A 23,623-nucleotide genomic window follows, 5' to 3' on the forward strand; every position below is an offset into this window, starting at 1 on the left:
AACAAATCAGCAGTACGTGGCCAAAGCGAGCAACGGGCCACATGCTGCACGGCAAAATGCTGTCCTCGATGTGTACTGCTCCCGAGCAGAGGTATTTCCACAGGGCCCCTGAAATGGCTGATGTGGGGCAGATTTATTAATGCTCTGGAATTAAATGTAACGTCACTGACGCTAAAAATGACGGGTGACCCACGGAGGGGTGGAGAGCAACGACAGTGGAAGGGACACCAACACCAGTGGATCCATCACTCCGTAAGCTGGCTCTACCCAAGCCCAGCAGTTGTAGTGTAGTCAAACGTGCCCAGGAACGTGGGTGCACCCACGAACAGCGCCCACGGTGCTCAGCACCCACAGTGCTCAGCCATGATCCCAGCAGGCAGGTCGCACTGCAGCCGCAAAGAGCCATGCTCTGACCTAAGGACTAATGCTATTTTCAGATAGGAGCACCTGAGATCGAACAAGGAGGTAATTTGCTCCCTGTATGAAGCTGTGGTGAAGCCAGTCCCAGTGTGCTGCAGACAGACTGAGCGCCCTCGGTTTTAAAAGGTGATTAGAAAAGCTGGAGACGGTTCAAAAAAGAGGCACTGAAACGCTTCGAGAGTGGGAAAAGATACTTTATGACTCTGCGAGACCAAACAACTTCAATCCGTTTCTCATGCCAAAAGGAAGACTGAGAGATGATTTGATTGCAGCATATTATCATCTTCATGGGGAGAAAATACTGTCTTTCCTTAATTTGGCAGGGAAGAGTGGAGTACAAGCTCATCACTGGAAGCTGGAACCGGCTGAAATGAGGCATAAAATATTAGCACGGATGGTGGTCCACCGGAACAGCCGTTTTCCAAGGGATGTGCTCAGGGAGCACAAATCTCTCCAAGTCTTCAAGCCCAGAGTATCTGTATCTGGCCAGCCCCAGGTTACTGGGCTCAGTACAGATGTGCACTGCCCAGACTTGGTGGCCTGAAGCTGTAGGAATATATAAACCATTGGACCAGACCAATGGTCCCTCCAGAGGCTTTGCTCTTCACACACACTGACTTTCTGGATCCAACTCTGCCAAGAAAGTAACTTCCCAGCTGAGCAGTCTGCTTGTAGGTGGGACCTAAACCTGCAAATATTAATTAAAAGCAATACTATTTCTCTGACGTTGCGCCATATGTTATAAGCCTGAGTACAGAAGGACACCAGCCCCAAATATTTTAGCAACTGTCTTCAGCATGATTCCTGCAGATCCTCTCAAAAACAAAATAAGCAAAACCATAAAAAACTATACCACTGCTGGGTTTTTACACCAATCTTGTAACAACTTTACAACAGAGACCTCCTCTGCCTTCAGACACTTTCTAGGAGAGATGAAGGCAGCAGATGTGCCCAGCTTACAGAATGGGGAGGGGTGTACCCGCTGCGTGTCAGGGAGGGGAACCCACTGCCCTGCCACGCTCCCTGCTGCACACCCCAGCGTCACGTGTGAGGCCAGGCACTGCCCGGTGACCCAGCAGAGACGTCTGCGCAGACCCAAGTCCCGCTCAGATCCCAGGGGAAGAGCTCTACAGTGGTGAAAAGGGAATAAACTATAAGCATTAAGATTTTTTTTTTAGATTATATGTATCAATAAAAATACACACACATATATATAAATGTGTGTGTTTGCATACGCACATGCACACGTATACATGTACGTATACATGTAAGAAGGGCTGATACTTGCATCTCTGGCGGCATCCCCTTGCCGCAGCCGGCTCCTGCCCCTTCCTGCCACGGCAGCCCCGGGACACGCATTCTCTGCTGACACCCTGAGGTGCCGACATTTTATTGCACGAGCCAGATCCTGTTTCACGGCACCAAGGGCTCCAGCGCCCGGACCGTGCAAGCCAAAATGCAGCAAACACCATCCCTAAGCACAAGCTTTGCTGTTGACCTGCACCAGGCTGAAATCAGTCCCACACCACCTGAGAGCAGGTTTACCTATCTTTTTCATGGCCACTGCTTTTTCGCTTAAGAAAAAGGAGCTCTGTTCTCCCATCACTCTTATTTCCTATCTTGCAGAGATTTTCTAGCCGCTGGCTGATGGCAAGCTTTAGCCAAACTTCATCTGCAGACTCCCTCCGGCTCAGTGTCCAGAGGAACATTATGGCTTTGCATTACACCTTAAAATAAATGTAATCAAACAGCGACAGTCCCAGCCCTCCATCTTTCTCCTGTGGATGTGCTGCGCAGGGGACAGAGGAGCCAGGAGACCATGATTACGTCATACAACGCATGAGAGGAGCATCACCAGCTGCTGATAACAGCAGGTGAAGATGATGGGCTCCTCCTACCTTCTGTACGTGTGGAGAGCACATCTTCATCTCTATCCTTACAGCCTCCAAAGCACCGATGGACAGACTACGCAGGAGAACTTGTCTGAAGACTACAAAGTGAGATCCTGACAGGCAATTGGACTGACTCTTACCAGCCTCTTGCGAGCAGTGACAGAGAAAGCTGTCCCCAACAGCACAGCGTTGCAGCGATCACCAGTGGTGATCAGTGATGGTTCAATCTCTCATTCTGCTTGGACACCTGTCCTGGTTTCAGCTGGGATAGAGTTCCTTTTCTTACTAGCAGCTGGTATAGTGCTGTGTTTGGGGTTTAGGATGAGAATAATGACGATAACACACTAATATTGTAGTTGTTGCCCAGCAGTCAAGGACTTTTCAGCTTCTCACGCTGCCCCACCAACGACAAGGCCAGGGGTGACCAAGAAGCCGGGAGGGGACACAGCCAGGACAGCTGACCCAAACTGGCCAAAGGGACATTCCATACCATATGACATCATGCTCTGTATATAACTGGGGGGTTGTCCGGGAGGCGGTGCAGCTCAGGAACTAGCTGAGCATCGGTTCCGGGTGGTGAGCAATTGTGCTGTGCATCACTTGTTTGTATATTCTAGTAGTAGTAGCAGTAGTAGTAGTAGTAGTGTCTTCCTTTTCTGCCCTATTAAACTGTCTTTATCTCAACCCACGAGTTTTACCTTCTTCTTTTCGATTCTCTCCCCCATCGCACTGGGGAGGGGAGGAGTGAGCGAACGGCTGTGTGGTTGTTTTAGCTGCCGGCCAGGTTAAACCAGGACCACGCCATGACCAAAGCATGAAGGTGGGTCCCTGTCCAGGCCAGGAGGCGCAGGGCTGACACCCTGTTGGCAATACACCCAACCGCGCAGCACTGAAACCCCTGAAGCAGGTCTGAGCTCTCAAAAAGCTCACTCGGTGTCTCTGCTGCACAGCTTTGGAGAGAAGGCGGCAGCAGCAATGGCAGAAGACAGCTCTCCCAGCAAGAACCAGCTTCGCTTTCTTCTGGTCCCACATGAAATCCAGTTAGTGCTCCTGTGACTTGAGCAAAATCAGAATCAGTCCAGGCTTCTTGGGTCTGAAGCTCAGCAAACTGGGTGACTGAAGTGATGCTGTGCCAAACTGGGTAGAATTGTCCCCAGGGTGCAGGGGGGAGCTGGGCTGAAGGAACAATCCTCATGGGACAGCAGAGCGTGAAGCCTCCTGGTTTGGCTGGGGAAACAGTACCAACACCGCGCAGCACAACAGGAAAGAAAAAGAAATTACTGGCACTGGAAATCTTCAGACGGGATGGGGAGGGGACATGCTCAGCCACAGCAGAACCGGGTTTCACTGAGAAGTCAGCATTCACCGCGGTCTCCACCAAGCACGGCATCGAGCCAGGAAGAAACCCACGTGCTGACCCAAGAGAGGTGACCCAGTAAAGCGTCATTTCTTTACCACCCCTTCGGTCCATGGATGTTGCACCCCTTGCAAGCCCACGACACTGCACTTGGTGCCAAATTTTGCCTCCCCTGCTTATGAGCAGCTCAGAGCCTCCAGCTAGAGACAAGGACAAAGCAGCAGCAGATCCAGAACATACTTCTTCTCCAGAAATTCCCCGACAGCCACTGTGACAAAGAACATGCTGCCTGGTGGAGGGAAGAAATCGGGCCCCAGCACCACCATGTCCGGACCTGGTTCTACCGTTCCTTGCCTGCTTGCAGCACCACCGCAGCTGATGCACAAGTGCCGGAAACATGTCAAAAAGAGGATGAGTAAGAACAGGAGTGAATTTTCAGTTCTGCAGATCCCATGGCTGGAAGCAAGTCTCACTGGTTTTGGGTGGGGGCACACAGAGAGGACTATGCAGCTTCCGGGACATGAGCTAAGTCACATATTGGTACTTGCTCCTGGAAGCAGAACCATGAGGTGATCCCCAGCACGAACCATGAGGTGACCATGTCTCCGAGCACTGCGACCGCCAGGCACAGAGCTCACACCGTGCTAACACCGAGGTCAGCCCCATCTTCCGAATTCCTGCGGGGCGTTGCTGGGTAACACTGGTACCGGTGATCCGGCCAGAGCCTCCACTTGGTGGAGACAGCAGCGCACAAGAACTAAGGGAGAACCTACCACGAGTCAGATCCCACTCCTGGGTACCTGCAGCCATCCCTCTCATGGCGACTCTGAACGCAGTCCCCAGCCTCGTGGCGTCACTTTTCTGGGTGAAACAAGACAATTTTACAGTGTTCAAGTGTGGCCTTTCAGGGATGAGCTGCCGGTCCAACCTGCATTTAACATCCATGGCATGATGTTCCCTGGGAAGAGGGCATTCTTCAAACAAAGCACTGTTTGCACAGGACAAAAACTTCTCAGAGAAATGAGACTAGAAATTAGCAGAGAGCACATCTGGCTTAAACCCCACCTCCTTCCACAGGGTGCATCTAACTTCTTCTCCATGTCTTTGAGCTTTCCTGGGGAACACCAACCTCCTTTACTGTTTAATGTCTTGTCTTTACTGGGTTGTGGAGCTTGGCAATCCAAGAGGCTCTTCCTTGCTGAGGAGAGGAGGCAGAAGCCTTGGGATCACATCGTCACTTGATGGCATGCCTGGCTGTTCCTACAGGTGAGGTACTGCTTCACTTTCCAGAAGAGACTATAGATTTTAAACATTAAAGAGGCAAACAAACATTGCACTCGCATGTATCACTCCTCTGACTAAGTAGGCCACATAGCCAATTACTGTATTACCCGCTCTGCCATCTCACAATGCTCATTTCAACATTGCTGCCTGCTTTGATCATCAGACTTTCATCTTCCGATGACGTTACGGCCACTTTCATGTCAAACACAAGCATGTGAAGGCAGAAGAGATTTAAGGAGGCCTTGATGAAGACTCATCGTGGGGAACTGGAAACGTAGGGGTAAAAATGGATTCCTGGGCGCATTTAGGTACAGCTTCCCTTGGCCCTACACCCATGACAGTTCATGAAGGCCCGAGGCTTTAGCACAGACGGATGATGCAGCAAGACAATACGGACAAACGACCATGCCAGAAGTACAATTTTGGCTGTAAAGCCGAGTAGCCTGGATGATGTTTCATCAGCATCGATGCAAGGAGCAATGCAAGGAGCTCTTCTAGATGGAAGGACAGGAAGGAAACGGCCGACTGTTCACACCTGTCTCCTCTGCAGGGCAACACTGCACCCATGAAGCTAGTGGCCCCCCTTCCCGCTGGCCTCCTGTGGAAGCAGGGAAGGAGGAGAAGGGGGTGCAAACCAAAGAGCTGCAATATGGTGCCGTTTTCATCTTTGGAGAGCGTTTCCTTCTGGCTGTGATAAGTGGAACCGGCAATGACTGAAAGCAAATGGGGCCTGTCAGCTGCTGCAGCCAGAAGAAACTCGCGTTTGCAGTTTGCTTTTTCTGATCTGGAGTAGCATTCTCATAAATAATGAAAGTGACTAAAAGCTACTTAAAAAACACACGCTCCTCCCTTATGAAAGAATGAGGAAAAACCCCAATTATAAAAGGACATTTCTTCCAGCTAGGAATAATTTGTCATGTAATTCTCTGAAGACAGCAACAGAAACATGCGTGCTCTGTGCTCCCTTTTGAGTGATCTGTGATTGCATATGTACTCAGATGGCTTCTAATGAGGCTATTTTTATAGCACACATCCTGCTGAGCTTCTGGGGAGGGGCAAAGTGAGATCAGTGGAGAATCAGTCTTCAACGTCAGCTCCTGTGTATTTTCTCCTCAAAAGGAGAGGAAAAGGAAACAAATGTGGACGAGGACATAGGGCTCTGAATCAACACCTACGAACAAAGCTCTTCCACCTCAGCAGCAAACGTGGAGCATCTTCAGGTTTTTCCCAGACACCACTCAAGCTAGAAGAACCAGAGACACATCACTAACGCCTCGATGACATCAATACCCAACTCTCCCTTGGCAGAGCACGCTGTGTGCCCATTTACACTACTGAAACACACTCTTGTACAGTCCTTTGTACGCTCCTCTAGTCTGCTGGACCAAAGAAGTTCAGAAGAGTCCAGTAATGAGGACTGTGCAGTGGGCACTTGGGGCAACACGCTTTGCAGAGCCCACCAGGACAATATTGTCAGTATGACGTTACAGCTTCTCTTCTTGAAACCCATGTGCAGTTGGCTCTTCCCATGCCAAATCAGTTTTCAGAAAGAAAAGGAAGCAAATAATGGGGGAGGCTGAAACTGGGCTCAATTTACAGATGTCTGCCATGGTTTTAAAAGAACCAGAAGGTTCCTGCCATGACAGGAGCTAAGGGAAGTGGAATGGATAGAACAGATTTAAATGAATGCTTGTTTTACACGGCAATGATGCAAGCAGAGATAGAAAAAGAAAGATGTAGAATTAAAATCTGCTTGTCTGATAAATTACTTGTGGTGGCCTTCCTACCCCTTCCCCATAGCTCTGGTTTGGTCCCTGGGGCACCCCAGCTGCGTGGGCACCATGCCTTACACAGTGAGGAGGCAGGTAGAACGGGTCAGGAAGCTGAGACATCGTCTTTTCAAGTTCAGGGTTAAAAGAGAGAAAAGACAGGAGCTATTTTTTCCAGTGTTATAGCTGAGCACTTTTCTTCTAGTCTCCATGCCTCCTGCTTCAGCTTTCAGATGTTCCCTCGCAGACTTGGAATCCAAAGAGACCAACCTACTCATCCAACCCAACCTCCTGTGTCACAGCTCACAGATCTGTTCCTCTCTCAAAACTACATCTGCAGCTTGACCCAGTGCCTCTTTTATATAGGCTGTCTTGGTTTTGATGTGTAACGTGCTGGAGTAACCATCACATTCCTGGGTCCCTCCTATGAGTAATTATTTTCCAAAACAGGCACCATACTTCCAGCGCGGCTTCCTGCCTCTGGCCGTTGAGCCACGCTCCACTTGGGTCGCTGGGAAAGAGATGCTGGAATCATCCCTCCACAGGAGGGAACAACCTCTTCTGCTCTCTTGAATTAAGGAAAGCAAACATGCTTCCTTACTGTATACTGTATAGACACTGGAATATACCTTCTAATTCTTGACTCCTTCCATGAGCATTTGGGAACCTGTCTACATTTTGAAGGACGGATACCGGAGCAGGACAAAGTGTGCCACCAGCACTGTCCATAACACACACAGTGGCAGCACATGCTGGTGCATATGTCTAAAACCCAAATTTTCTCTTGGTCACAGAGTTGTACAAGGAGTTCATGGTCACTCATGTTCCACCAGGAGACTTCAGTTCTCCTCACAATCTCCACTTTCCAAGATGCCATTGCACATTCTCAAAGTGTGAGTTTAACCTCTGGAAGCAAACGTTATAGGAAAAACCTGTTCACTCACTCTCTGAAGTTATTTTAGGGAATGGGAACTCCTTCCTCCATTAGTGGTAGAGGAGTGAAGACTTGTTGAAGAACAGAAAAAAAGAAAAAGCTGGTCAGAGCTTCAGGGCATCTTCCATGTGCAACATGCTCACATGAACCTCATGCTTCAAGGACTTCAAAGTCACTGCTACATTGCAAGTGTTACTTCAAATCTCTCTACCTTGTTTTGTCCATGGTCCTATGGGCTGTATCCTTAGTTGATTAGTTGGTTTTCTTCACAAAGCTGGTGGATCCACCCATTGCCATAGATTACTTACTTGAACGATCACTTATAAACTTACCAAAATAAGCTGAAGCTAACCAGAATGTGCAACTCTCAAAGGCCAAATTGAGCAATTAGATTTGAGGAGATCACACTAATTGGGCATGCAAAGAAGATTTTTGAGGCAAGAGAAGCAGCCCCAAACCCTGTCCTTATGTGGGACAAAATAAAGTTTTCTGCTTTCTCCCCCCCCAAAATAAACTGAAATCAGAGCATGAGACCACATCCTTCTGCAGGCAGAAGTGTAACAGTAACTGCCATTCAGGTTTTCCTGGAAGAAATTTGCTTAATAGATACCAATGTTGTTATGGAGTTCATAAATTTAGAGGGACCTAAAGGCTTTTTAGAAGAGAGATGCCTCAAATAGGATCACTACCTGCCTCTAAGGGCAGCCAGATCTTAAACATGGAGGCAACAGCTTTCAAAAAACCCAAAATAACTAATGCAACACTTGGTGGGGTGGGGTGGTGTCAGTGCTAAAATCTGGGGAAAACAAACAAACCAAGCAGCATACTTAATTTTTCCAACTAAAACACATGACCTTTCCTGACAACAAACACCACTTCAGTAAGTGTAAGAGGAATTTAATCGTGCGTGCATTCCTCAAGGGATGCTCGGCAGCTCCAAATCCTTCAGAAAAGGTAAACTACAGGACCAAACCAGGCTGCCTCTCCTCTAGAAATTAAACATTAAAATACAAACCAGAACAATAGTCAAGAGCCACAAAGAATTCCTAAGGTATTAGCAAAACAAATTCCCTTCAGTCCTTATTAGGAATATCTTGAGGACGGTTTGAAGAGGAAAGTCTAACCAAATATAAAAAAAATTTGGCTTATCCAACAAAAAACAAACGCGCACTGTTTGCCAAAAGCAAAAGAATTCAGTCAGATAAAAAATGCGACATACAAACGATGCAGGTTTAAAACTAAATTTAAGATGATAATAGAATAGCTGCCAGCGTCTTTAAATTTTCAAGCATGGAAATGTCAACAAAGAAATTCAGGGAAAAACAAAGAGAATAGATTAAGGGTTTATTTATATCGGTGAAAGAGCTCTATGTTGCTTGACTAAGAAATGACTGAGGTGGTGACAACTGTCTGCAAACGTCCATAGGTCCCCCGACGCAGCCATGAGGAGCCTATGCTGGACCGTGCCCCGACTTGGCGGCGGCATGGCAGAGCCGCAAGATGAATGGGATAAAACCAGCAACAGGAAAAGACAGACAGAAAAGGAGGTAAGACTTTGAGCCTGGGACAACTCCCCAGCGATACAAATGAGGTGGCAGATGTCCTGCTGCTGGAGATACACATGCATTTAACGTACAGAAGCTATGAGGCTCAATGCCATTATCAGAACAACCCCGAGCCAGGCAGGAGAGAGGGTGACCCAAGGAAAACCATTTCCTGGTAACTCAGCTTTGCTGAAGACATTATCGCTACCACATCTCGTTACCTTACGGCTCCAGAAAGGGACGTTTCTCCAGCTCACACCAACTGAAGCCCTACGAGGCTCTGGCGTTTGACAAACTGGTGTGAATTACACAGAAAATATGCCGGTCCCACGGGAGCTGGGATGCATCTGAGCGCTGTTGTCTCTTTGTACGTGTACATTTGACCTTCTTTCGTCTTTCAAGAAACCCTGCCTGGGTTTCCCACAGCTTCTGCGCTGGTCGCAGTACAGAACTGAACCATCCGCTCTCTTACATCGGCCAGAGGGGACTTTTGGGGGGGTTTTGTGCTGGTTGGTTGGTTTGTTTCTTTTTGAAGATGGCTGGTGAGAACCCTTCAGAGAGTACCATGGCTTATTAAATACCTTGCCTAATTATTAATAGTTTTCTCTCTTTCTGACGCAGAATGAGTCTGAAGGTTTTCGCGCTCTGGGAATGAAAATCCCACAGATGGCCTTTTAAAGAAAAGGGAAATAATTTAAATCATTTTGCTTCCTGGAAACACTCAGCCTGTCCCTCCACGGGGTGGGAAGCCCTCTCCCGAGGTTCGGAGAACCACAGCTTCCAGCTTGGACACGCATGGAGGTTGTCCTCCCTGAATGGTGGGGATCTGGTGAGGACTGCTCAGCTGGGAGAGGAGCCTGCAGAAGAGCTGGTGCCACCCCAGGGCAGAACCTCCCTGGGGCTACAGGAGCTGCTAGGGAGGACCTGACCGCAAGGGACAGAACAAGCAACGTGGGGAGAACAGGGAAAGATGCCACCAGCGAGCTGGAGAAGGGTGAACTGAGGAGGAGGAAAGTAGGTGCAACCAATCCTGGAGACCTTCTCCTCCAGCTCGACAGTCTCATCTTCTAAGATAGAGACTGAAATGACCAGACTACCTAAGCACCACGGCTCAGTCTGGCGTATCGGGGAAAACTGCACCATGTCACGGCTGGGAGACCTCCGTGCCGCAGCCTGAAGGACCTGCTGGAAATGCTCCTGCCTGCACAGCACCCTGCCTCCCCCGAGGCCAGCACCGCCGAGCCCTTCTACTGGTCCTCCACCTCCAAGAGATCTCTCACCCTTTTCACCACTTCTACCACAGCACTGTTAATGCTGCAATAAAAATGAAACCCATCCGTGCCCTCACAGCCAGCTCATAACCCCAGAAGGTCTGGGATTTTACCTCCGTTTCGGGAGCGGAGCACGCTTTTCTGCACAGCTACATCTGTGCTGCGAGCGGGTTCCCCGGCTGGTGACAGCCCTGGTGCAGACGGGGGCTGAGCTTCCAGCTGGCTCCGTTCCCTCCGCAAACAGATGCAGTTCCTATATCAGGGTCTGATTTATTCAGCAGGAGTCTCGCACATTAAGCGTAGTTAAGTCTGAAAACAAATCTAATGACTTTAAAATAAATAGCCAACGGAGGACTTGAAACTGAAATTCTTCCTTCCTCTGACACCCACCATATAAACAATAATAATTATATAAAACCGTGTCTAACACATGACTACACAAGGCTCTGGTGACCAAGAAAAGCACACGCTGCTTGTCAGACATAATTGCACATTTGGTTTTTCAATTATTTCTTGTCAAGATCCAGAGCCCACCATCTGAATGCTGACATTAATTATTGGTAAGTAGTTAGTTTTACAATAGCATTACGGAGACTCCCAACAACTACCCCGAGGTCTGCAGCTCCCAACACCGTTCCCACGCTGCCCTCCGGTCCCTCCCAGCCCTCCAGGACTGTCACGCAGACTCACACCCACAAGCGATACCAAATCTGGTCCACCATGTGCAGAAGGGGCTGCAGAAGAAGCTTCAAGAACGTTCCCAGCGGACAGCAGCAGGGAATGGACCCCCAGGCAAGGCGCCTCATCCACGAGAGCCCCCGTCACCTACTGATGCCATCTACCAGTTGGGTCCCCTCTGAGCCCCACTCGAGCAGCACCTGACTCTTGGCAACACGCTCCAGCAGCCAACTGCCCATCATGCAAGAAAAAACCTGCCTTTTATTCGCTTTTAATTTGCTGCCTTTTAATTTTGTTGACTGTCTTTTTTTCTTGCAAAAGGAAAGGCAAAGTCTCTGATCTACCTTTTCTGGAGTGTTCAAAAACACGCACAGCTTTGTCGTGTTGTCTCTTAGTTGTCGTCATCTCGAAGGCAAACAGCCGTCTCTCTTATAGCTCCCTTAAAAGAAAGGGGTTTTTCTATGCTCCTAATAATTCTCTTCACTTTTTTAAATTTCCCATTAATAAGCATTCGGTGAGGACAGAAACCGCACACAACTTAATAAGGTAGGAGAATAGTGAGTGTTTTCTGCCACCGCTAATTCTCAGCTGCAAACAGCTGCACGCGCTGAACCGTGTTATTTCAAAGGCGGCAGACAGGCCCGATCAGAGCTGTGGGGGTGATAAGATCATAAAAATCCTGTGCCTTCAGAGCTTTAAACATTTACTTGAAACAGAATAAAATCAGTTCAATACAATAAATAAACAAAAATAGGATCGACCCAATACTACGGTCGCCACATTAAGAGCAAACATGCTACAGGAAAAAAAAGAAAAAAAAAGTTGCAGAAAGGTAAAAGTTCTCCTGGCAACCTTATTTTGCTTATATTTTTTACTGATATAATTTAATCGTTAAAAGCTTCCTCAATAGTTTGCAATTACTGAGAGTTTCAAGCAGCAACAACTTTGGAAAACGTCTGTCTTGTACCTCCAGCCATTAATGGCCTCACAGATTTCGTCAAAGACACATTTCAACCTTCAGTCACTGCTAAAGCTTTCTTGAAATACTAGATTTTTAATTAGGTTTGGAGTTTTTTTCAACGGACTTGGTCATTTTCCTTTTTTTTTTTGACCCTCTTTTGTTCAGTCAGGTAGATGCCGAAGTGGATTTGGTTTCCACTATTCTGAAGGACAGAAGAGATGGCCAGCCTCACACTTCTTCTCCCTGTACATACAAAGTAACGGTGACAACGGAAGGAGGCTCTGCCACCCCGACGGGACGCGGGTTCCTGCCTTCGGGAAGAGGATGCCCAGGAGGATGCTGAGCGCTCGGCCCCAGGGGCACCCCTCGCCCGCCCAGGAAGGGAGGACGCCCACAGGGGACACCCCAAAGGGTCAGCTCCTACACGGAGAATGCTCTGGCAAGAGATACAAAATTGAGTTAAAAGCCAGAATAAAGAATTCAGGGGAAGGAAGCGATGCCTGGCTCCTTTCCCCTTGCTCCTCAGCCTATGCCCAGCTTTCCTTCGTTCAGGCTGATTCCCAGCGTCCCGAGAACAAGCACTGCTGGCCCGCACCGATGAGCCACCCCAAAACGGGGAAAAGAGAACTTTTCCTCTGTGTAAGACACTCGGTGCTGGGGCTGCTCCCACTAGCACCCCAGAGGCGTTCAATGGTGGGCAGCGCCGCCGGACCAAAAAGCTACTGGTGCTGAGGGTACTTCATTCTGAAATGCTGAGCAGCGGAGCTGGGGTGCCGGGCAGGGACCGGGGCTGTCGCGGTGGGGAGCACTCGGGGCACGTTAAGCTGCAGGTGGCGGGGGAGGACCCACACCACAGTGTTTCGGAGATCAGAAGAACGGAGCAGGCTTTTAACGTGGAAGGATGCGTTTCACCTGAGGGATAAAACTTCAGCAGCGCTTTCAAGTCTCCGGAGGGAACAGGAGGGTGCTCTGGCATACGGTTAGCAGAGAGATGGTGTCACGGGCGGTGCAAAGGGCAGGACGTGAAACACAGCTTGAGCTGCGAAGGAGGCAGGCAGTGCTGGAGGGGAGCGCTGGGGCTCGCTGCTTTGCTGCCAAGGGCCGTGGGTGGCCAAGGAAAAGCCTCGTGTCTCACCAGGGTCTGCTCCACGCAGCGCTGGTGGCCAGCCCCAGGCAGGGGAGCGGCACTGAGCCCAGCAGCGGTGACTGGCAAACCTCGTCTGGGTGCACTGGCGGTGGTCTCACTCCGTGCAGATCATGACAACGCAGGGATGGTGGCTTCTGCCGCACCGCCACAGCTGCACCACGCCGCTGCGGCGTTCAGGGGCTGCCCACGCCACTGTGCCCCCTCGCTGAGGAAGGGGCAGGTGATGCTGATGGAGATGATGCCAGGACAGGGTGCAGCCCCAAGCACCATGCTGACATTTTTCCATGGCAGCCAAACTGGCTCTGGCTTTCTGCTGTCCATTGCCCCCCGTCCATGCTGATGAAACCCAGAAATGTGCCTCAGGTGCTCGGCAGTCCCCCCAACGAGCTGTGCATTGTCTCACCATGTGAAGGCACCTCCTTGACTTTCCTACCATCTCCTCCAACTCTCATGGACGTTTCCATGGTTCGCTGCAGCCCACTCCCCTTCCTGGGCCATCTGAGCATTGTCCCCATTTCCAGTCTGGCATCTCTGATCTCCTACATCTCCACCTAATTTTAACTGCAAAACCTTTTAAACCTGGGAGATCAGTCTGCCACGTTGCTCGTGGATGGCTGACAACCACGAACCCGCTTTGAGCACACACGGGGTCAGGTAAATCTGACCGTCACCAAAACCACGCTTTGCTCCCGCCTCCCACCACCTCCCCACGCTGTCCGGCACATCAACACTGCTCTGCAGATGAAACCCAGCTAAAAGGAATTTGTGCCTGGCCAAGGAAGGAAAGCTGCCCCTCCTTCCAAGCGTTCACAGCTCCGGACTGACTCCAGCACATACAGATGTTGGACAGTGGACACTGCAGGAGACTTTTCCAGCAGGTCCCCCTGACTGCTGGAAGGATCCACATGAGCATCACCCACCCACCCCGGAAACACAGCCATCTTGGGGTGAGGGGGAAGCCACCGCACACCCGATGCCTTTGGGGTTTGGGGGCTGCTTCGGTAACCCCAGCACTGGTGCAGCTCAGCCACACCGATGCCAGGGCTGGGCATTCCCCATCGCCCGCTCAGCACAGGCTGCCGGCTGCTCCTCCAGGGATGGAGAGGGACCGAGGCACCATCTTTAGCGCTTCCCAGCACACAAGGTGATGCCCTACAGCATCAGCAGGGGATGGAGAGATGGAGAGGCAACAGCAGACCCAACCTCATCACCTCCCTCTTCTTTGTGCCAGGCTTTCCCGCTGCTCGCGCCGGGGCTGCGTGCCTCCTGCCCGCACCATGCAGGGCTGCCGGGACGTGCCGGCCGGGGGGCACCCTGCCCATCACCACCACACCAGGGGTGGCAGCAAACGGGGCACCTGGAGCAGCGTCCCCCACATGGGACATGTCCTGTACCCACCTGAGCCGGTGCTGCACAGACAACCCTTAGCGCGATCAGAGGGCTGGGGCAGGGGGACACCCCCCTCCTCTGCCCTTGCATGGGAGCAGGGGAATCTGCACCCAAGCGCCGCAGCACAGCCCAAGGTCCATCCAAGAACCTCATCCTGCGATGGTCTTTGCACCACGGCGTGGGCATGGGGCTGGGGGGGACTCAGCTGTATCACCCTGCGCTGCACACAAACCGCCTCACCTCGCAGCCCCAAGGCCAAAACGATCCTTCTTGCATCTATCTTTCTAGCAAAATCCAAACCAGGGTGTAAGGACGCTGTGCTCTAACAGCTTCCCAACTCACCCCTCTCATGCAGTCACCCTTCACCACCCATCTCCGAGACGGAGAGCCGCATCCGAGCCGAGCCGCATCTGCCCACTGCATCCCACCGCAGCACAGAAAACCATCCACCTACCTGCTGGAAGAGCTCCTCCGCCCACTGCTGTTGCTCTCGTCGGCCTAAGGGAGCAAAAGACATCCAAAAAAAAGGCTGTTTAGGTTAAGAAAGGCAAGGCTGCCCTCCAAACTCCTCCTGCTAGCACGCTGCACCAAAATTCCTGGGTTTTTATCCATTCTGAGTTAGAAATGCCCTGTGCTCAGTGTACGTGGGACATGTCGTGCACCAAAACCCAGGTTTGCAGGAGGCCGAGGCGAGACTGCAGATGCATCCCCACCATGGAGGCGACCTCCTGAGTTGACTCCCTCTGACTGCTCTCGTGCAATTATTTTCTTGCGCTTTACCAAAGTTTAAAGTAACGATCCCTCCGATGCAAAAATATGCAATTTGCAGGAGGGAAACAGGGCAGAAATAGCCAAATTGAATGCTGTGTCCAAGCTGAGATGGCCCCGCTCCTGGATTAGAGGGGCAGGACCGGTGCACCTCCCTTCGTTAGCAATGAATTGCCTAATTGAGCCCCTCCAGGCTGTCAGAAGGGACCGAGCGGGGAATAACCAAGGTCTCCTCCTTTTTGCCTCCTTCCTCCAGTTCTCTGATGAGAGGCTTCCTTGGAAAGACAATATTATTCCAAACCCAGAAATTTTATTTCTGAATTTGTGCAAATACAAGTTAAAAGATATTAGCTGCATTTCACATTTTGTGCAAATGGCAGAAACAGGCAATTCATGTGCAGCAGGATGGGGCTAGCCAACGATTTCGATAAAATAAACCCTTTTTTAATTTAAATGCTAATGCACTGAATTAAAATTTAATAACTGAGGAAATTGAAAAGCCGAGCAGGAATATTGGAAATAAATCCAAGCAGAAACAGCTGAAATTAAAAATTCTAGAGAGTGGGAGGATAGCAGCTAAGCTGTCTTATATGATTACATTTTTTTTTATTTTCTTTTTTTTTTTTTTCAGAACGAAGGGGGGAAGGAAAAAAATCCTATCTTTGGCTGGCTGTAGGGCAGTAAATCGAGAGTGCTGTGATTTATTGCTCAATTTTCCTGAGGGAAAAAGGCTTTCTTTCATGCTGAAATATTTCATAAATTTCAAGCCAGCATAAATTCTTAATTTAAAAGTTATGGAGGTCACATTTAGTGCACTGGTGCAATTCTGAAATCTTAAAGGAATAGCAACCAAAAATTGCAATTTGATTTTCTTTTTTTAATTCTTCGTGTGAAATTTTGTTCAAAGGGATTCTCCGAGTTACACAAAGCAGTGACACGTCCTGGCTTCTGAAGGTTTAAGAAAACCACTGGAAATGAAGAGATAAAAATCTAATTCAATTACAAAAAGGTATTTTTTTTATTATTATTGTTATTATTGTTAGCCACTTGAGGAATTTCTGTTAAAAAATTTCCTCCCTCCATTGCCTGGGAAAAGCCAGAAGGGAGGAGCTGACAATGTAATTGCTTCTGTTAGATCTCCAATCTTTTGTGAGCACTGATATGTTCATTTGTTATACAGCTGTTCAGCTACAGAAAGGATGTCAGAGCACCCATAATTCAAAGCAATCAATCAAAAATTAATGATTTGTCATGCTTACACAATGGAAAAAAAAAAAAAAAAAGCTTTATGGGTTCCTGCAACTGGTAGATTGCTCAAACCTTCGGGGCATTTTCTAGAAGATTAGATCTGTGTGTATGAAAAAAAAAAAATGGGAAAAAAATGAAAAAAAAGAGACTTAATGTACGGGCAGGGCAGAAACCTTGTGGGGTGCTGGGGAACTGCGTTATCAGAGATGCCCCAGAGATGGGGTACACTAATGTTCCCATCCGTTTAAAGAGCTCCCTGCAGAACCCAACCTCGCCAGCCACCCTCCCAGCCACGTTCCCCAGTCACAAGGGAATTGCCCGGGCTCCTGCAATTATAATTCCACGTGAAAAATGCCCGATGAATATAAAGGTCGCCTGGACGAGTGCTCGTGAAAGCCGCAAAATACAGAAGCCGAAGCTAAAGGCACAGCCTCGACGCTGCCTCCGTATCACCTGTGGGACCACTCCAGCCACAACACCAAGTCTTACCTAAATATTACTAAAAAATTAAAATATTTCAGTTTGGGAAGAACATAGCCAACCTCAACTCTGGAAAACTATCTGAGATTGCAAACTTACTCATCCTCCACATAAGAAGGAATTTCCTTAGATATAAACTAATTCGGGGAACCCGTTGCGCAGGGATCGTGCTCCTGACGCGAAGCATGTCGATGTCCCGATGTCGTATTTTATTCCTGGTTACGCGCACGCGTTGGCTGGTGCCTCCCGTGTGACCTACCGCCCAACCCAACGCAGGTATTACTCTGCGACGGATCACGCATGTAATTTGGTTTTTGTTCCTTTTCGTATTGATATTTGGGGTTGAGCGAATCAATTCCTGGAAATAAACGTCGTGGTGACTGCAGCCGCTGCACTCCCCAACCATCCCCGAGCAACTGCACGGCACCTTCTGCTGGGGCCTATACGCAATTTTATTATTTACTTCTTTTTTTGCTTCCCTTCCCCATTCTGTGTGTCTGCCCTACCAAATTTTCCCCGTCTGTCCCTTTTAAAAAAAAAAAAAAAAATCTAATACCAATTTTCTGGCTTTTTGACCTCTTTTCATGAACGATTCACGGACTCTCCTCTCTCGGGACGTAGCACGCACCACTGCAAAGAACAAGATGTCCATGAAGAGCACAGCAAGGGAAAGGTGTGACGGTGCGACCCCGCCAGCAGTAGGGGGTTTCTTTATTTTAAAAGAAAAAAAAAAAAGAAAAAAAAGGAATTACAAGAACTAAGAGCGCTCAATCTAGATGGTTTCACACCAGCCAAGATGCTTTTGGAGAGGAAGCATCTCCTGGGCATCTCCCAAGCAGCCCGTGGGGAAAACACCCAAAACCCACCGATGGACATGGGCAGAGCTCCCATGGTTGGTTTTGGGCTGCTGCAAGCCCACGGCTGACTCCTTAGTTTGAATCCATCAGACCTCAATGGCAAGCCAAGTCTGAGTGAAATCAGGTCTAGCGGTCTTAGTCCAGTCTTAGCTGTCTGTTTTCCAGATGCTTAAATAAGCCCACCCTCACCAAAGGTGCTCCCAGGAGACACCTTCACACGCTGCTCCAGTTTCCAAACATGCAATTAACTGGCAAATTTTCTGTGCCAGCAATTTGTCTTGGTTACAAACTCTTTAGGAACAGCTCTGGTTTGTTCAGCACTCATGCAGCGCCAAGCACAGCGAATCCCGGCCTGGCCGAAGGCTCCAAGATGATCCAATCATCCACCCCCAGCACTCGCACTGCCCGGGACCACGGCACGTCCAGCTGAAATGTGGGACAATGATTTCCTCCCATCGCATGTGGTACGCAAAGGTGAAAAAGCGTAATAAAGATGTGCCATCGTGTTCTCCTCAAACTTTGCAAAATAAACACAATTACAAGCTAAAAAAAACCCCAACCTATAGCAGGACAGTGTATAAAAGCTGATCTGAGCCAAGTGATGCCCCTCTGCTCTCCATGGAAAGAGGCAGGGCCGGGCCGCCGCGGCGCCATGCCCAGGACCCTGTTAGGCGGCTCCGACCCTCAGCAATCGCGCAAAGCAAATCTCCAAAATAACCTCGATGCCAAAGACCGACGGATTCGAACCGGTGGACGTGTCTCCGGCGCCTGGCCGGGTGGCAGCACCCGCTGCGCTGCGGGATGGGGGTGCCCGAAGAACCGGCCATCACAGCCGGCTGGACCCCCCTGGAGCCGGGCAAGGGCCGCCCCAGCGTCCAGCAGAACATCTCCACCCCGCGGTGGCACCGTGGGGGACTCCAGTCTGCAACCCCACCCAAAAGGCGACCTCCTCCTCTCCTGCTCCGGGCTCACCTTCAGCACGGGGAAAAACAGGGAAATGCCTACCCACGTTTTTAAAAATCTGGCTGAAATAAGCTTTTTTCCTTTTATTTTACAGTAAGCCCGTTTGGAATCAAACATGAAGGGATGATGCCTTTTGCAGGCCGTGCTATTAATCCATTTAAAATAAAAAATTACATTTAAATTCTGAAAAACTGGTATTTAAGGAATAGAAATATTGTAAGAAGTTGAAGTGGTGAATTGCTGGAAATCACCGTTTAACCGCCAGCAACCAGAATGGGCTGAAATGGGTCAGAGCAGCTTTCGACAAAGTAGCATCTTTGGGAAGGGCGAAGAGAAATCTGCGCGCCAGTTTACCCAGGTAATTTAATTCGGTGACTTCTTCATTCATAATTGAAAAAGCAGAGGAGCAGAGTTTGCATCTGCCTGCCAGTCGGCGAGCAGGGGAGGATGGACGCAGGGCTCTGAAACACAGGCTGGATAATTAGTCATACGATCTCTCACGTAAAATAATTTACAATTCAAAATATGATTCCCTAAAGCTGCTTTTGTACGTCTCGGGTACGTGTAAGGTAGTTTTGTTTAACCAAGGCTAATAACTATCTTTTAAATTAAAATGCACGAAAGCAGAATGTGGTTTCTGGCCATATGCTCCACAAGTCGTAAGCGAAAAGTAAATCATGTGATAAATAAGAAATGTATCAGTCAACATCTCCTAACAGGATAAAGTGTCAAAAATTAGGAGTCCAAGCAGATGTATAACTGACCCGAGAAATCCATGTTTATAGAAAGGGCGACACTATATTGGGAAAAAACCCCAACATTTTAACAGCTACTGCAAAACAAAAAAATAACTAAAACCCATAAAATCTTAAATGAGATTTCACAAGATTTAAGCACGGGTTTTCTGCCTGATCACTTAAATGATGATTAAAAACAATTATTCAAATCACTTGGATTTGCATCCACGTACGCCACGAACGCTCCCAGGGGCGTGACGCCTGGCGCGGGATGGGGGTGCCAGGACCTTCCCTACCCGCCACTGCCAAAGCCCTCCCCAGGGGGGAAAAGGTTTTAAATCCATTTATTTATTCGTACACAGCCACCCCCCCATGATTTGCCTCTGAATTTCATCCCGACTCTGCCGAGGGGAGATGCCCCCAATTCTCCCTGGGGTTTGCAGGAGAAGCCGCTCGCCCCAGCTCCTCTCCCAGCGCAGGGAAAGTCAGCTTTACTCTCCAGATGCTTTGTAAAAGGGCCGAGCTGTTTGTTTTATCTGAGGAAAAAAAGAAAAAAAAGTCCAAAACTCCAAACTAACTTTCCCCGAATGCCTTCCCAAAGACAAATGAATAATTTTTGGCGAAACACAAAACACACGTACAGTTTAGGAACAACCCAGCAGCACCCAGCGTGGCAAATTTCGCCCCAAAATAATTAAAATTTGGCAACAGGAGAAGCAACTGAAAACAGGTCTCACAAAGGAATGCGCCATAAAAATAACTGCAGGCCTGCCTACCTGCGCTGTCTGTTATTGTTAACTTCAGAGTAACAGAAAATGCAGGAAGTGCCTTTTTTTTTTTTCCAAACAAAGGGCAAGACATTGGCAGTTTCCTATTTAATTTTCATGAAATAGCAAAAAAAAAAAAAAAAAAAGAAAAAGAAAAAAGAAGCCCCGCATCACACTGAAACATCTGCAGAGCACAAGGACCCATAAATACGCCCATGCCCCTTTATTTTAATAAAGGATCTTTGCTTCCTCCTGCCAATACAGCGGACGCTAAGGAAACCCAAAGCCCCGGGTTTTGCACGGCACCGCAGTCCCCTACATCACTCCCGTGTCCTTCTTACCCCCCTCCGAGCTCACTGATGTCCCCCAAAGTTTATAAAGAGCAGGGAGCACCGATGGGTGAGCTGAGCAGGACCCGTGCCCAGGCGCTTCCCGGAGCCAGGGCATCCCCCGCACAAAGGAAAATCGTCTCTGATGCTTCAAGCTGCTGCGGCTTGTCCCGTTCTCAGCTTTTGCCTTTGCAGATCATAGAATGAATCATGGAATCCCAGCCTGGTTTGGGTTGGAAGGGACCTCACAGCCCACCCAGTCCCACCCCTGCCATGGGCAGGGACACCCTCCACTAGCCCCGGTTGCCCAAAGCCCCATCCAACCTGGCCTTGAACACTGCCAGGGAGCCAGGGGCAGCCACAGCTTCTCTGGGCACCCTGTGCCCGGGCCTCAGCACCCTCACAGGGAAGAATTTCTTCCTAACATCTAATCTAAATCTGATCTCTTTTAGTTTAAAATCTAGATCTGTAAGGGCAACCTCAAAAGAGATGAATTTTCCACCAGGGAACGAGTAAGTTCCTTGGGCCAGAGGAATGTGCTGCCTATTTCCTCAGCTGCAGCCTCCCCTCAAGAAACAACCAAAATAATAATAATAATAATAAAAAATATCTGCAAGGAGGAAATCTGAGCTCTACCCAGGGCATCTTCCCTGGTTCCGCAGCAGAGCCGAGCCCCAGGAGCGAGGGTCCCCTGTCCCCCCATGCCCATCGTGGGGTTTGCAAACATCCCCCGTCCTGACCGTGGGGCAACACCGGCAAGATGCAGGCCAGGGATGCCAGTGGCAGCTTTAAACAATAGTAGTGTCAAAATTACTTGTGAGCATCTGGGGGAATTTTGCCCTTGTACTCAGCTGCAGCCTTGCTGTGAGAAAAAACAGTGCACAGATGGGCTGAGGTCAGCGCTGCTTCCCGCGACAAGGGGGAAAACCCGACAGTAAAAAAAATCTGAGATTTCTGAACCCTCTGAGATGAGAATAGCAGGAGTGTTTTCTACTTGAAGTCATCCAAAGAAAAAGGCAGCGACTCCCATCCTGGCCACAGAAACACTTGCAGCTCCTGCCAAGCCACGGACAAGCTTTCAGCCAGGCGAGAAGGATGACGGAGGCGCTGATGATGGGTATAAAGCAAACCTGCCGGGGATGCACACAGGTGATCGTAGAATCACAGAATCCCAGCCTGGTTTGGGTTGGAAGGGACCTCACAGCCCACCCAGTCCCACCCCTGCCATGGGCAGGGACACCCTCCACTAGCCCAGGTTGCCCAAAGCCCCATCCAACCTGGCCTTGAACACTGCCAGGGAGCCAGGGGCAGCCACAACTCAACATGCTCAACACCTCCACTGCAGGAGCATGGGGACATCTGAGACACGGTGGTACCAAAAGCCCATGGACCACCCATCGGTGTGAAGACAATGATGTCATTTGGGCTCTAACACAGCGTATAGGAAAGTCTCCAGCGTGAGGGGAGGGTGCTCGTTACTCCCGGCCGTACACGTTACTTAAACCGAGCTTTAGAAAGACTTGTTTTAACATCGAGATTTTGCAGGTTCACTCATGGGAAGATGCCGAGGCGACTGTGACATGTAGGGACACAATGTGTCCTCAGCACCCCCGTGCTGGACAGACGGAGCATCCTGACGCTCGACGCTTGGGGACACAGGGAGCCCGTCATTCCCCATGCGGCTGCTCCAAAGCTCTGCGTTTGGAGCGTGTTTGAGCAGACCAAAACTCAGGAGGTTTCTTGAGCAGCCACCTCACCCATGTGAGCACCTCCACCACATTTACGCATGCAAATAAATGCCTGCTGGAGACGGCTGCTCAGCCTAAAAAGAAATCAGAGCTGTTTCTAGATGGGAATACAGCGTCACCCAAGCTTGGCCAGCCTCCTGGCCACTTCCCCTCCTTGCTGGTGACCAACCTCCCAAAGAGGACGCATGTCAAGGAAGACCTTGACCCAGCGAACACCATCACTGAGGGCAATGGTACCGCAGGACCACAGTGCTCGGGCAAGGACATCCAAGGACGTTCCACCACAAGAGCGTTCCAGCTGCAGAGGAGACGCTCTCGCCCCCCATCTGTCTATCCCAGGTGAAGCCAGGGGTCTCCTCCAGCCCCCCCCGGGGAGGTGTGGAGTGACCCCCCCCCTTCCTAGTGCCCGTCCCTGTGGTCCCGGGGATAATTAACAGCTGACGATATTTCTCACCGCTTGCCTTCCCGCAGGTTCCCAGTCATCGCGAAGCCGCTAGGTGCCTCCCAAATACTAATTAGTGAGACAGACACTAATGACAAAACCAGCCAGGAGGCTGATCAGCCCAATGCAAAGGTCAGGCGTGAGCACGGGATTTCACTGGAAAAGCCAAGACAGGAATGATCCCCTCTGCTCGTGTAGTTTCACTTCTGACTTCAGCTGGGGGCCCTCTCTACACTGATTTCAATTCTCTTTGTATTGGCAGGAGAATTATTTTTCTTTTAACTTCTTTTTTTTTCCTTCTTGCAATCGGCGGGACTGGGTTTGCTCAAATTTTTCCCCAAATCCTTATCTTGGGCAGAGAAAGTTGCAGCACGGAGGTAAAAATTGTAAGTAGGCAAATAATAATAATAAAAAAATCACAATTAAAATCTAGAACTTATTCAGTTCCATCGCGTTTACTTCTTGCCTACCGTTTATTATCTTCCCATTTTATAATCTTAATTTAATAACTTGGGTGTGCTGCCTGCATCCGCCCAATTTCCAAGCTGTCTCAGTAACTCGTAATTACAAGTTCTTCTAAAAAGTTTCAAACCAAAAAGGTCGAATTCCTGCTGGAAAAGGCACGCACAGGGTTTTGC

General features: G+C 49.4%; 1 protein-coding gene across 22 annotated transcripts in view; it reads right to left on the reverse strand.

Moving 5' to 3' along the window:
* ZNF618 (zinc finger protein 618) overlaps nucleotides 1–23,623 on the reverse strand; it is a 166,154-nt gene that overhangs the window by 82,538 nt on the left and 59,993 nt on the right. For 21 of the 22 annotated variants that reach the window (XM_054848324.1, XM_054848315.1, XM_054848310.1 and 18 more), the window contains exon 2: nucleotides 15,101–15,144. The exons of the other annotated variant lie outside the window; for it this stretch is intronic. In XM_054848324.1, the coding sequence (XP_054704299.1) occupies nucleotides 15,101–15,144 (44 nt within the window). The remainder of the gene's footprint in view (nucleotides 1–15,100; nucleotides 15,145–23,623) is intronic. 22 annotated transcript variants of the gene reach the window in all.

The sequence above is a fragment of the Grus americana genome, chromosome 20 (genome assembly GCF_028858705.1).
Source record: "Grus americana isolate bGruAme1 chromosome 20, bGruAme1.mat, whole genome shotgun sequence".
Taxonomy (NCBI): Eukaryota; Metazoa; Chordata; class Aves; order Gruiformes; family Gruidae; genus Grus; species Grus americana.